At 39.8% G+C, this 13,490-nt stretch overlaps 2 protein-coding genes across 4 annotated transcripts in view; both read left to right on the plus strand.

Moving 5' to 3' along the window:
* The first annotated feature begins 2,455 nt into the window (after positions 1–2,455).
* On the plus strand, positions 2,456–7,044 carry LOC115425997 (sesquipedalian-1). 3 transcript variants are annotated; one of them, XM_030143909.1, is made up of 3 exons: positions 2,456–2,863; positions 3,350–3,465; positions 4,141–7,044. In XM_030143909.1, the coding sequence occupies exon 3, from the start codon at positions 4,176–4,178 to the stop codon at positions 5,049–5,051; it is 876 nt and encodes a 291-aa protein (XP_029999769.1). In that variant the 5' UTR covers positions 2,456–2,863; positions 3,350–3,465; positions 4,141–4,175; the 3' UTR covers positions 5,052–7,044. The 3 variants fall into 3 exon arrangements, with proteins under 3 accessions (XP_029999769.1, XP_029999767.1, XP_029999768.1); XM_030143907.1 differs by having other exon boundaries at positions 2,465–2,863; positions 3,350–3,443; XM_030143908.1 differs by having other exon boundaries at positions 2,465–2,859; positions 3,350–3,443.
* A 1,402-nt stretch (positions 7,045–8,446) lies between these two features.
* Positions 8,447–13,490, plus strand: part of sh2b3 (SH2B adaptor protein 3) — a 61,671-nt gene continuing 56,627 nt past the window's right edge. The window contains exon 1 of the mRNA XM_030144171.1: positions 8,447–8,722. The gene's annotated coding sequence lies outside the window, so the exon portion shown is untranslated. The remainder of the gene's footprint in view (positions 8,723–13,490) is intronic.

A 13,490-nucleotide genomic window follows, 5' to 3' on the forward strand; every position in this document is an offset into this window, starting at 1 on the left:
ATCAGGATGAGAAGAGAGGTGGATGATGAAGTAATTACCCATCATGCCTAGTGCTAACAGTACAAGCCCATGTGAGCAACATTATGATGTGGGGTTGGTTTAGTTGGTCAGGTGTAGGTTCAGTGTTCTGTGTCCATGAAATGAGGTCAGCTGAACCTGAATATATTGAATGAGAGGTCTGAACATCAGTAGATTTTTTTTTTCTTCCCTGATGACACAAACATATTCCAAGATGACAATGGTTCAAGTGTCTGGTTTGACCAAGGTCATTGTTTGCTAAATGTCCAGACAGGTTGACTTCCAGAGTTCTTGCCAAATCGGGGACATGCTGGGCTATGACATGTTTTTCTAATATATTATACCAAGGCTTTTCCAGAATTAGAGTAACAGCTCCAACAACAACTTGGTGAGCTGAACTCAGACCCATTCATATATATTTTCAGTCTTTTCTACCATTAAAATGCAATCATTGTGACATTTTCCTCTTACATGTGACGCCTCAGGCTTTGGGTCCCTGTGAACCGAGTCCTGTGTCTACGGCAGACTCACAGCCATGCTCTTAAACCTCCTCAGAATTGTACTGGCAGTGTCTTTTTTCAACAACTGTTTTTGAATCTGCATGTTGAGTCATTCCAACATCAGTTTTATAAACAGCTCTAGTTCAGCCCTCATCTCAGCCTTTAAATGCAGGATCTGATTAATGTAATAAATCATATTTAGCAGGTCCATAGCAAAGTGCTCATGGTGTCTACTGGAAATGTTGTCCACAAGTCTTGTATGAAGGTACACATTTGCGTCTTCTGAAGGAAGCCAACCCTCCATAAGCTTAGAAACTTAGACTATAAGAGTCGCCATTGAATCCTTGTCTTTCCTTTATCTTCTTAGAAATGAAAAACAAGTTCCTGAGTCTGAGTAAGAAGCTGAAGGTCAATTGATTTGCAAACCAACGGATGAAAAATTACTTAACACGGTCTAAAACTCCTTTTAAACAAAGTTTTCTGAGGCATTTATCTCAAGTCAGTTCATTGACCATAATTATTGGACAGTTGCAGTATCTATTGTGTCGAGTACTACAAAGAAACTTTTTATGCTCCTTCACTGAGATCTCCTCAGATAAAGTGGGACTTGATTGAAGTGGCTGTTCATCAAGGACTTTAATGACACCATCAATAGTTGATAGAAGTAACAGTATCTCCAGATCACAGAAGGGTTAACTTCTGTTGTTTGTGGTCTTACTTCCTTTGCAGGCTCTATTTCAGCTTCAACAACTTATTCTTTAGAAGTCACAGTTGAGTCATTATTCAGCTGCTCTATTGAAATAACCGCAGCATGAAAAATGTTTGTGCCACATTTTAAATGAATACATGAATAACATTAATACACTTTGTAAAATATATGAACTGATACTAAACAGTACTGTTTCAAGCAGAAGCAGTAAGTTTCATGACAGCAGTTCAGTATGTTTATAAAATTATTGAAATTCACCATATAACTTGTGCACATCACAATCACATGATTAAAGTTACAAAAGTCAGATTTTGCAACACAACAAAAATAATCTAAAACACAAAAACAAAACACAAATATTAAGCCCTCTAAATCAGGGGTTACCAACCCTGGTCCTTAAGAGCTATTATCCTGCATGTTTTAAGAGACAAGAGATAAGACTTTATGTATCCCACCATGGGGAAATTTAGATGTTTCCCTCTTCCAGCACACCTGACAGTTGTTATCAGGCTTCTGCAGAGCTTGATGGTAGGCTTATCATTTGAATCAGGTGTGCTGGAAGAGGGATACATCTAAAACATGCAGGAGAGTGGCTCTCGAGGACCAGGGTTAGTGACCCCTGCTCTAAATGATATTGCACTTAAATATTACGCATCACTGGTCGACAATGAAAATGAAATTTTAAGCCACTTGTAATCCTTTTTACATATTAAATAGTACCTGCACCTTTACCTTTGAATAAGTTGGACTGATTAATATTTGGTGAATTTTTTGTACTGAGGTACAGCTCTGAATTATCCACATGCTTTCATAATGGCCTAACGTGTGTAAACATGCACACTTACTCCTATTCCTACTACTACTACTAATGATGACAATATGTATATTGCACCCCTTCAAATGAATGTATGTAGTATCCCCACATGTCCCACTTTTTGAGTGACTGCAAAGTATCTTGTCCTTTGTGATTTTGAAGGGAATATGTGAAATCATGCAAGTTAAAGCGTGGTTACAAGGTTCTCACAGATTTCTCACAAAATTTTCACAAAATCAGCTGTTTTAGTCCTTGACAGTGTGTTAGTTTTATTTAATTCTTTTTTTTTGTTTTGTTTTGTTTTGTTTAAAGTTAACATAGGGAATTACATCTCAGTAGGAGTTTTGCAAGTTGTCCCTCTCAAACACATTTTATCTGTCCTACATTTGGTTTGTTGGGATCTGGTCACCCTAAATGTGTGGTGAATAAGAAAAACTGTGAGAACACATGTTCACCAGATGCCAGAAATGTCAGAAAAATGCATCCAGCGGAAACGGGATTCGTCGGATTAATAAAACGCCTTGATGGAAGCATCAGTGGTCCATGCAGGTGCGTTGCCTGCAGCTTTCCAAGGACAAAGTGGGGATGCGATTGTTTTAAAGAAGGGGTCATCCGGATCACACGTATTTTATTTATCTGACTTGGAAACTCCGCCCACTCGGGCACTCCGCGTATCCACAACATACAGCCTCCCTTATAGTCACGTGACAAGGACGGGAAAAGACTGAAAGAAGGAAGAGATTAAAAAAAAAAAAAAAAAAAAAAAAAAAAAAATAGAGTGAAGATTATCTACCGAGAAGAGGGGGCTATCTGGTTCAGTAGGTATTACAGTAAATAACAGTTTTCATTTTCGTGAGTCTAAGTTGCTGTCCTCGCGCACACAGCTTTAACTGCTAGCTAGTACTCAGCGGTTTGGTTAAGTTAAAATGCTGATGGATGCACATTTGTGTCCACTAAAGCGGCTAAATGCGTAAAGCTAGTCGGTACCCTGAGACAGAAGGACATATTCGGGGACACTGACTGGAACCTGTAACTGTCGATTGGCTGGAACAGTTACTGTGGCTGGAGATTATTGCCTGAAAACTGCTGATGTGTCAAAAGCTTGTGACCAAACCCGCCATCCAGCTAATTTGAGACTGAATCATTCCAGCAGATTTACTCACAGAAGTGGAAAAAGCTGCTAATGTGGAACGTTTAAAATAGCCCTGTCGTTGACCGATTTGTCCGTCATTTCCACGTTTATAGTCTGACAGCACATGGAATCTAAGTGTGTCACGTCTTTTACAAAGTGCTGTTTTCAATCTTCAGGTTGGAAAAGACAGGAGAAGATGGAGACGTGTTGAGCTGTGTGATTCAGATGTGGTGGGAGAACACAAGGAAAACTACACCTGGATATGAGGAAGTAAGTATAGTTTTCTGTTAAGGTAGACTGTCAGTAAACACAACACAACTGTAATTTATGAAGTTGCATTCGAAGTTAACGCCAAACTCCAGCCTCATTTCAACTTTAATGCTTCCTTCTTGAGGTTGGATTAAAAGTAGATTAGTTGTTGACAAAGAGGGAAGGTTTAAGTCCTGGTTTACTGCTGCACATGTGATCTGGCAGTGTATAATGTAAAAGCTGTTCCCTGTTGTATCCTGTTTTTAAATTAATACGTTTGTTTTGGCATGTTTGCATTTCTAGTCATGGGTCTACATCCGCAGACTGTGGAAGCTAAACATGATATGTTCCTTGTGCATAGTTGGCAGGATGTCAGTGTTTAGAAGACCAAAGGTGATCAGGTTGCATGACTCCGTCTGTCCTGTTTTATGTGTACAACGCTGTATAACAGTATAAATTTGTCTTTGTAGCACCTGATACTGGGCACTGACCTCCATCTGCCATTAAAACCTGTCATGTCACCATATCCTTTCTAATTCTATGTAATCAAGATAATTAAAGATATGTCTCATTACATTAAAGGTAAAAAGGTTAGTGGTTCTCATCAGACACTGCTTTGAACAACTTCAGCTAGAGCTAAGAAACTGAATCTCCTTGCTTTACTGTAAGACAAATCTTTCTGGAGTGTGGACAGTAATCGTATTTTTGTGTTCCATAGATAAATAATAGGCCTGCTGTGGAAAAGGAGAAAGGATGAAGCTGAACGAACGCAGCGTAGCACACTATGCAACCTGCGACTCTCCACCAGACAAGACTGGTTTCCTGTTCAAAAAGGGTGAGCGTAACACGGCTTATCACCGCCGCTGGTTTGTGCTGAAAGGCAACATGCTCTTCTACTTCGAGGAACGTGACAGCCGTGAGCCCATCGGTGTCATTGTCCTTGAGGGATGCACCGTGGAGCTGTGTGAGTCAGCCGAGGAGTTTGCCTTTGCCATCAAGTTTGACTGTGCCAAAGCTCGGGTGTACAAGATGGCAGCTGAGAATCAAGCAGCTATGGAGTCATGGGTGAAAGCGCTGTCAAGGGCCAGCTTTGACTACATGAGGTTGGTGGTGAAGGAGCTGGAGAGGCAGCTGGAGGAGATCCAGGAAGCAGCAGGAGTTGGTTGTGTTGGAGCTGGAGGCCTGCAGTGTAAGCCTAAGGCCTCCAGGCGTAACCAGGTTGCTAGGTCCAGGTCTGGGGCTTCCTCTTCTTCTTCGTCATCTTCATCGTCCTTATCATCAGCATCAAGTGCCCCTCCCATGTCAGGCTCTGGCCAAAAGAGCCTCCTGGATGAGGGGCATCACACCTCCAAGGAGAACGGAGTGGCATGGAGTAAAGCACCAGGTACCTTGGCAAATGGCTTTGTGGAGGGAGCTTCTTCCTGTGTAGCGTGGGAGAGCAGCACCGACTCTGGGATTAGCACTGGATGTGGAGCAGATGGGGTAAGGGCTCCTCCAGTACCCCCGAGGAGAAGAGGAGCATCACTGGAGAGCCCTGTCTCCCCAGGCACTGGGTGCTTTTCCAAGCTTCACGACTGGTATGGCAGAGAGGTGGAGGAGCTGAGAGCACAGTGGTTGCAAAGCCAGTAAATGTATGAAGATGAAAAACTTCCTTTTCCACACACTGTTATATCATTCCTTGTTGAACATTCTGCAGTTTTGCACCCTTCTGATCATAACAAAAATGTGTGAAACCACAGTGGTAGTGAAAAATAGCTCAGCTGGTCTTAAAACCAATCAAATGGGGGGGGGGGGGGGGGCTACAGTTTAAATGTATTGCAGATGATTTCTAGCACAGGAGACTCAATCAGTCTTAAATGGTAACACTATCCAATGTGCAATCCAGGAAATATTATCTATATATACTGTAATGAAATATTAAAATGCTAAACATTTGTTAGAAAAAATGAAACAGATTTTCTCTGATGGTTGTACTCATCTGCAGTATCTGTAGGTCTGAAATTTTTAAAATCTGGCTCTGTGTTTTTTAGGAATTTTTTTTCTCCATTGAAAATGTTGCACAAGAGAGTTAACAATGGTGCCATTATATGCAAATTAAAACATGATGGTCATCCTAATAATGACCTAGAGAAGTTGCACAAAATGAATCAACAAGTTGCTATGGTGATGCATTAAACACAGCATTAAGTAGCGAAGGTACTCAAACCTCTTAGGTCTTTGTGATTGATTTCCCAGTTGGCGATGTCCCTTTTTCCCCTGCTCATAACACTAGTGGAAAGGATTCAGAACCAGCTTATGAAACAGCAGAAATGGAAAAAGTAAAGATACAGCAGCAGAAGATCTCATGGCAAGTGCACAAAGATGGCTAACTCAAGTTTGAAAGTTTTCTTTGACTTAAAACCATTTTGCAGCATAATTTTACTCTGCAGTCACAGAAGAATGTGCCTGCCCTGAGGCTAAGAAATGGTGTCAGGGGAAACAAAGGGCTCCCACTGGGGCACATTTACTCCAGAGGCCTCATGGTTGCTAATGTCAGAGCATCCTCTCCATAGTCTCGGGGGACTGTGGTGGGGGCTGGATGTCTCGCTCACAGCAACACATCTTGGTATTTTTAGCCCTTGTTAGCCAGCGGCCAGATGATGCTGTGTCATAAGAGCGCTTGTCACTTCGTTCTCTTTTGACTCTTGTATTTCATAGACTTTTTTTTATATTTAATCTCTAGGACATAACCATTTTCTCTGTATTTTTTTTTAAATTATGCAATCAAATCATCTTAATGTTTTCTCAGTGTCAGTTGGTTTGTTACAACACATGAACATGAATGTTGTTACTTAATGAGTGGAAATGTTTTAGACTCATGAAACATCTAACATTTTATTTTTATATAGTTACTTTTGTATAATTAACATCAGCAATATGAGTCTCATACTCTATTTCTGTGGCCAATTAACAGTTTACGTATTTATTTTCTCTGTGCCTTATTTTCTGTCAGTGCGCTTACAGTGTTAGTCACAGTTCTTATTTGATGAGAGGGATAGGCTTTATTTTATGATCCAACTGTTTTCCTTTCTTTCTTGCCAAAGGGTCATCTTAGTGCAATCACATTGTGACAGTGGCTCAGTTGCTTCAGTCTACACCAATGCACAGGACAATAATTACTGTTTTACACTTGACCCCTTACAGACCTTTGGTCTGCACACTATGAATTGTGTTTTGTCAAACACCCTTTAGCTGCATTATGCTTCTGACATTTACTATGGTCTGCTGATGTAACTATAGTCTGGCCAATTTTAAAACTTCAGGAGAGGGGTGCTATGATTAAACATCTCAATACTGTTTTTTGGCCATGATATTTTAAGGAATTTGTGAATGTCTAAAATTAACCATGTGGATGACAGATGAATCATTTGCTTATTGCAGTGCCAAATGAGGAATTCAACACAAATTCACAGGAATATATACATTTTTTTCCATTTATGTCCATGTCTTTTCAATGTGAAAATACCCAAGTATTATTTTGAATAACCAGTAATATTTAACATGTATTACCATGGTACCTTGACAAGATGCTTGTTGAATAGGCATCTGCTTTAAGTACTCATTAAACAGTATTTGTCATGAATTACTTTGACTTTAATCTAAATCCACATTTGGTTTCCAGTGTTAAAGCTGCATTCTGTTGACTGTGACAGTGAGACATTTCCTCTTTCCCTTTGTATTTTTAGAGGCATGTATGGAATGACATGCCAGGGTCGAGCATGTGAAAACACATTCTTGGTGTTTTTCGATCTGCCTATCAGCAGGGGGCGCTGTGCAACAATTTTGGAGAGTGTGGCCTTCAGCCTTAGAGCGACAGTTTTACACCTGGACGATCAGGTGAATGGATTTCACCCCTTCAACAGGAAACAAACAAGTGTCTAGAGGTCGCAGAGAAACTAAGAATTACATTTCCTGTAGAACTGAAGGCAAAAACAGATGATGTTTGTCCCTGGTTGGTAAAGTATTAAAGAGAAACAAACTACAAATGCAGTGGTTCGCGCTATTTTGGCTGCTAAACGACACAAAATAGAAAAATGAAGCAACTGGGTATTAAACCATGAAATGCTTATTAAAATGTTAAATATCTCCATATTAAAAGAAGCAAATGAAACACTGTATCGACACAGCCTCCTAGATGGAGTGTGGCTACTTTCTGCATCATACTTCCCCACGAGGCCGCTGAGAGCAGATTATAGCTGCACTACTTCCGGTATAGGAATTTCAATATAAAAGCACGTGTTTTCCGACGCTGCCAACCACTGCAGAAAAAGTGGCATTTAGTTTCTTTTATTTTTCACACATTTATCATGATCTTATGTGATAAAAATCAGACTGTGGGCTCTACACACCACAATAAGGAAATGTGACCAGTGTACAATACACATAAGATGAAAAATACTCGAATAATGCATTAATTTATGTACATTTAAGCTCTGCCACATGACAACTACACCTATCTGAGTGTATCTTTTTTCATAATTAGAATAATTAATTTCATTTTAACTTTTTTTTCACTGGTCAGATTATTGTTACAACTTTTTGGATTATGGTGCTTTATTTCCTGCTTAATTTCCACAATGTGTAATTGCACTCAATATCATTGTACCTTGTGTTTAACGACAAAAAAAAGATTCTGATACTGATCATTTGGCAGAGTCCGCAGGTTTCCAGAATATTAATAAAGTAAACATGCACTAACACACTGAATATGAATACCAGTAGGTTATTACAGCTGATAAATGCAGTTGGAGTAGTTTTATTGTGAATTTGTTGGATTTATAAAACACATGAAGCTGCTCTTATATGTCTAGATACCAGGCTTAAAGAAAGGCCGTCAACTACATACAGCAATAGCTGTAGTGCTGGTAGTGTTTTATTTTGAAGGTGCCTAACCGGAAACGTGGTCCTATTTTCTTCCATCTTCACACAGTTGGACCGCGGCGGCACATTTTTTTGACAGCGGAAATGAGGAGTCGCCACTTTTTTCCGCGTCAAGTTCGTGCATGATTTTTTTTTTTTTTTCTTTTCTTTCTTTTTTTTTTTTTCTAACCGAGAAGCCGTCGCATGCACTCACAATGAGAGAGAAAGCAACGGAGTTTTTAGCATGAAGCTTTTCCTCACATGTCCAGTTTTTGTTGCTCCCCGTTGACGGCTTTTTTGAGTTACTTTAGATGCTTCTCGACACATTTCCGTTATGCGAAGTCCAACTTGTTGGTTAGTCGTCGTGCTGCGGTGGGTGCCCATCCGAGATAACGGAGAACGTGAGTATGTTGTGAAGTCTGAGCTCCTGTCAGCTTTCATTGAGTTGTTTTCTTAAAGTGTTCTGAACTACACTAAAGTACCACCAGAGCCACGTTATGAATACTCCTAAAAACCACAGTAAAATGACCACTACTTCCAAATACTAATGTCTTTTTCTTCTCTACTAATAAACGTCGAAAGTAGTGTTTTATGTGAAGTTTAAAGGGCTTGCCTCAGGCTGGACTGGCACACACTTTATGGCTGAGAAAAGTTTTAGAATTACAAACTCCCCCTATCCCATGGCAGATGTTTTATCTGTGTGCTGTTTGGCTTCACACCAAAGAGGAGACTTGGCACCAAAGATGTACACATGTGCTTTTTTTTTTTTTTTTTTTTCTTTTCTTGGGAATTTCAGAGAAGCTGGTGCATTTCTGTGAACTCCTAAATTGGTATGGCAATGACGCAAAAGAAAAGCTATTACAGACTATTTGTAATAAATACTCATGGCTCAAATTTAGTCAATTTCACTCATAGCGTCCTGAATTATTGCCCTCTTGGGTTAGATGAATGCTGATGTTGTCCGTGGGTTTATTATTGTGCGTGAGAATGCGCGTCCAGAAAGTCTGCTGGATGGAGATGAGAAACAAGTGGGGAGCAGCCACTGGATTTCACGATCCATTATTGTGTTGCAGTAAATCCTAACATTGGATTTTACATCTATGTGTGCTTTCTGTTTGGCTGTTTGCACAGAACTTTTGAGGCACCATTCATGTTATTGTGCTGATTCCTAAATTGTTCCACCAACAGTAGCTGGAAAGTTAATCACAGTGCTATTGTTGACATAAGACTTATTTTTAGGGCAATATATGTCAAATTTCCCACAACTCATAAATACTTGTAGGATGGCTGTGTGGTGGCTTATGACACAAAACTATTTAAGAATTGAACTCTACAGCAACCGCATCGAGGATCCAAATGATCATTACCTAAAATATAATAATCCAAACAATAGTTGTCTGACTGATTTACAACCTTTGGATAAGTTCTGGAACCAGCCACCTCCTCTAGACAATAAGTAATTGTCATATTTGGGTGTCGAAGTGCAGATGTATATGTTTTTCCTGGTCCAGGTCTTGATTCGGATTGATAAAATTATGGCAAACTTCCAATTTTTTAAGATCCAACAGTATGATAAAGTATTTTTATATGTTGGTAACACATCAGGCTACAGTTGTAGCCTAAATAAAAATGCATTGTTAATCTGTCTTGCCCGGTCATATAAATTTAAATGAAAACAATAACATAAAAAGACATAATATACAATATATTAAATGTGCAATGTATAATATTTAGTGATGTTTTGCAGTGGAGTTACAACGTGCAACTAACTGAATACCCCTTCTCTCTCTCTCTTATGATGGCTGCAAAAAACATTTGAGAAAACCTGAGAATGTCTTGGTTTTTGTATTTTTTGTGCACTGACAGTCCCTTTACCAAAGAGCACCTCTTTTACCATTTTTCATTGCTATTTTTTCATTGCTGCCTGGAGGTCCATGAAGCATTCCTTGTTACTGTTTGTGCAAAAAATGTTTCATGGCCGTCATTATAGCCAGCATTTGTTTTGTCTGTACTGAGCTGCCTAGTTAAGGGGATATCGACTCAGTTCACACCCACACATAATGGGTGACAGTAAAGCATCTGAAGTCCTGAGGACTCTGTGGAGGCAACCCTCTGTAGATGGTGAAAACACAACAGTTATTATTTTCAGTCAATTATACACTAATGGAACCATAATTATAAATGTTATATTCTGCTTCTGTATTTAGATCCTTATAAATCCCTCTAAATTGTACAGATAGCCAGTGTTTGAAAGTACACATATTGACCTTTTCCCCCTTGCAGTAATCCCAGTTACATTTTTTGTTGATTCAGTCATTACTTACTTGTGGAGGTTGTCACACCTTAGGTTATTGAAGCTCAAGAGACAGGAACAACATTGCCTTAGGGTGTGGAAGTAATGCGACCAGCTGAACTGTACCTAATGTTTGCCATAGCACACAACTTTCACTCTGTCAGCTCAAGACAAAAGCTTTACAGAGCCCCTGTCAAGAGTGGAAAACTTGGTTTGGTGTTTTGGTATTGTGTTGACTTCTCGTTGACACAGTGTGGTTTGGACGAGTACAGTCCCATTGAATACAGTCAAACCTACACATGCAATGACTACAGCTCCTTATTGTCATATTCCAAACGTTAATACAAAGGTTTTTTCACTGAGTCCCTTGCTGTAAATTCTTTGAAAACTCTGTGCACATCTTAACATCCTAAGCAAGTTCTGCACTCTGCAGTCTTTGTGGATCAGCTAATGTCATGCTGCTATGTCTTTAACTGAGATGCTATCAGACACCAGCTCTTCCGCTTCCTTCAGGGGTTCTAAGAAATCCACTGATGAGACCACGAGAGAGGTCTGACCCATAGCGGCCTCGAGAGGAGAGGCGAGGAGGCGAAAAGGAAGGAGAGGACAAAAAGAAAACTGAAAAAAATGAGCCATGGGAGATAAATTAGACAGTAGAGCATGACAGAGAAAAGACAGAAGACTCTAATTAGGACAGAAATATGGAAGAGAAAGAAAGTAGTTTTTCTGGTGACAATAGAGACCTTTAAGCCACACATGTTTTTTTGTTCTGTGGGTGCGGATGTAATGTGACCACCCAAACAGTCATGTCTAAAATCTCAGACTTTACTATGGATACTTACTACAAACTCACACAAACAGTTTTGGGTTGAATTTCCGCGTGTGTGTATGCATTTGCGCAAGTGCTTGGGGGGTAAGGGGGGGGTTTAAATGCATGTCTGAGTGTTGTTTTTTTCCAAAGCAGAAATAATTAGAGCCTGTGTGTATTTGTGTGTGTTTACCCCACTGCGCCCCGCTTCTTGTTGTTGGAAGAATGTTGATTATAGGCCCAATTTGTTGCAGTATGAGTCAGGGACTTTTTTCAATGGGTACGCTCACAGTGTTGATGCAGGATGGGGTCAAGAGATTTGTTTTTCTCTGAGTATTGCAGTCAAACTTCAGAAAAGATGAATGGCTATGGAATGTTTTTTTTTTAGTCAGGAGACGTTTGTCCACGTTAATAAGTGCAGATGTATGAAGTGGCTTTTTGCTTTTGTTCCACTGTGTGTTTAGCAGAAATGGGAGTTCTGTCTAAGATGAAGTGAAAGCAGGAACACGTTCTGTTCTCACGCATGTTGCTGCAAAATATGCAATTAACATCACGTCACAACGGTATCCGTTTATTTCCCTCTTAAACATAAATTCAGTATGTTTATCGCTGCAGATTAAGCTGAAAATTAGTTTCTGGATTACATTCTTGTGTCAGTAAAGGGGAGTTTGTTACCATTGAAACATAATCGACTCCACCAAGAGTCCCAATGTGGAAAAGTTTACAACTCCTGTATAAGCCTTCCAGGAAGTCAGATGGCTGCAGATGATTCACAGCTGATCACAGTGTCTTAAGATGTCAATTATTCCCCCACCCTACACCCCGATTCCCCCTGCCCCCTGGACACACATGTTCTCACCCAACCCACCCCTCCCACATGCATACATAATAGAAAGCATCTCACATCTTAAACATTATCATGCATCTTCCAGTTTGGAATGAATCAGACGTACATCACTAGTAGGGGATGACTCATTCACAAAGTGCTTGTGGATTTCACAGAGAGACGTCTGTTGTTCTCCCGGCCCGGAGCATATGAGTCGCGATTGCTTGAATTGGCCAAATTGTATTGATTTTATGAAGCTGAGTTGTAGGTGATTGATTTTTGTTTTGAACTCTTTAGGAAATAATCCTGTTTAAGGTTTTCAGTAATGACTGGAGGTCAGCTTTTAGCAGTTCTGTAGCTCAGAGACCTACTTACACTGTTTAGTTTTGTATGCATATTTAATGTTCTGTAAGTCAGCACAGTCTGTATTTATTTTTGCAAGGGCTCACAGTGTGTGCAAGAAAAAGGTAGTGTGCATGCATTCAGGCTTTCTCCATTTTAACTGCGTGTGCAGCATGTTGATTTATGCAGCACAAGCCCAAACGAAACAATATCCAGATTCAATTTGTTGTAAATGCAGTGTGAAAGTAGAAAAACATTTTCACCAATTTGTCTCATTCTGAAAATTTGTATTTGGTTTCGAAGAATGGAAAAACAAGAATCAGATGTCATGAGTGAGTCTTGTGTTAAAGCAGCATATGACTTTCATCACTAATTTTTCTTCAAATTTGTAAAACCCGAGTGATAGCCTCCTTATCACTAATCCACAAGTCTTTCCGTGCTAACGCACCTGAATCACTTCCCTCACAGTGAACAACTTTGAAGTGTACTCCATGACAAGCTGTCTGTTTGTTTACATATCAATCCAAAACCAAACCGTCACTCAGGCCTTTTTGGAATTCCGCGCAGCAGCAAGGAACAATGAAACTGTTTCCGTGTTTGTTGCTGCTGCAGCCATAGTGCGGCTGCGTGGAATTCCGAAAAGGCCTGAGTGACAGTTTGGTTTTGGTTTTGGTTTGGTATGTAAACAAACAGACGGCTTGTCATGGAGTACACTTAGAAGTTGTTCACTGTGAGGGAAGTGATTCAGGTGCGTTAACACGGAAAGACTTATAGATTAGTGATAAGAAGGCTATCACTTGGGTTTTACAAATTTGAAGAAAAATTTGTGATGAAAGTCATACGCTTTAAACTCAAATTGGGTAATTATATGTAAAGAAGGAAGTCTCAAAAATTGTACTG

Source organism: Sphaeramia orbicularis, chromosome 9, assembly GCF_902148855.1.
Source record: "Sphaeramia orbicularis chromosome 9, fSphaOr1.1, whole genome shotgun sequence".
In the NCBI taxonomy this organism is placed as follows: Eukaryota; Metazoa; Chordata; class Actinopteri; order Kurtiformes; family Apogonidae; genus Sphaeramia; species Sphaeramia orbicularis.

Bases quoted from the DNA above. Each gene is read 5' to 3' on its own strand.
- LOC115425997 (XM_030143909.1), top strand. From the start codon at position 4,176: ATGAAGCTGAACGAACGCAGCGTAGCACACTATGCAACCTGCGACTCT.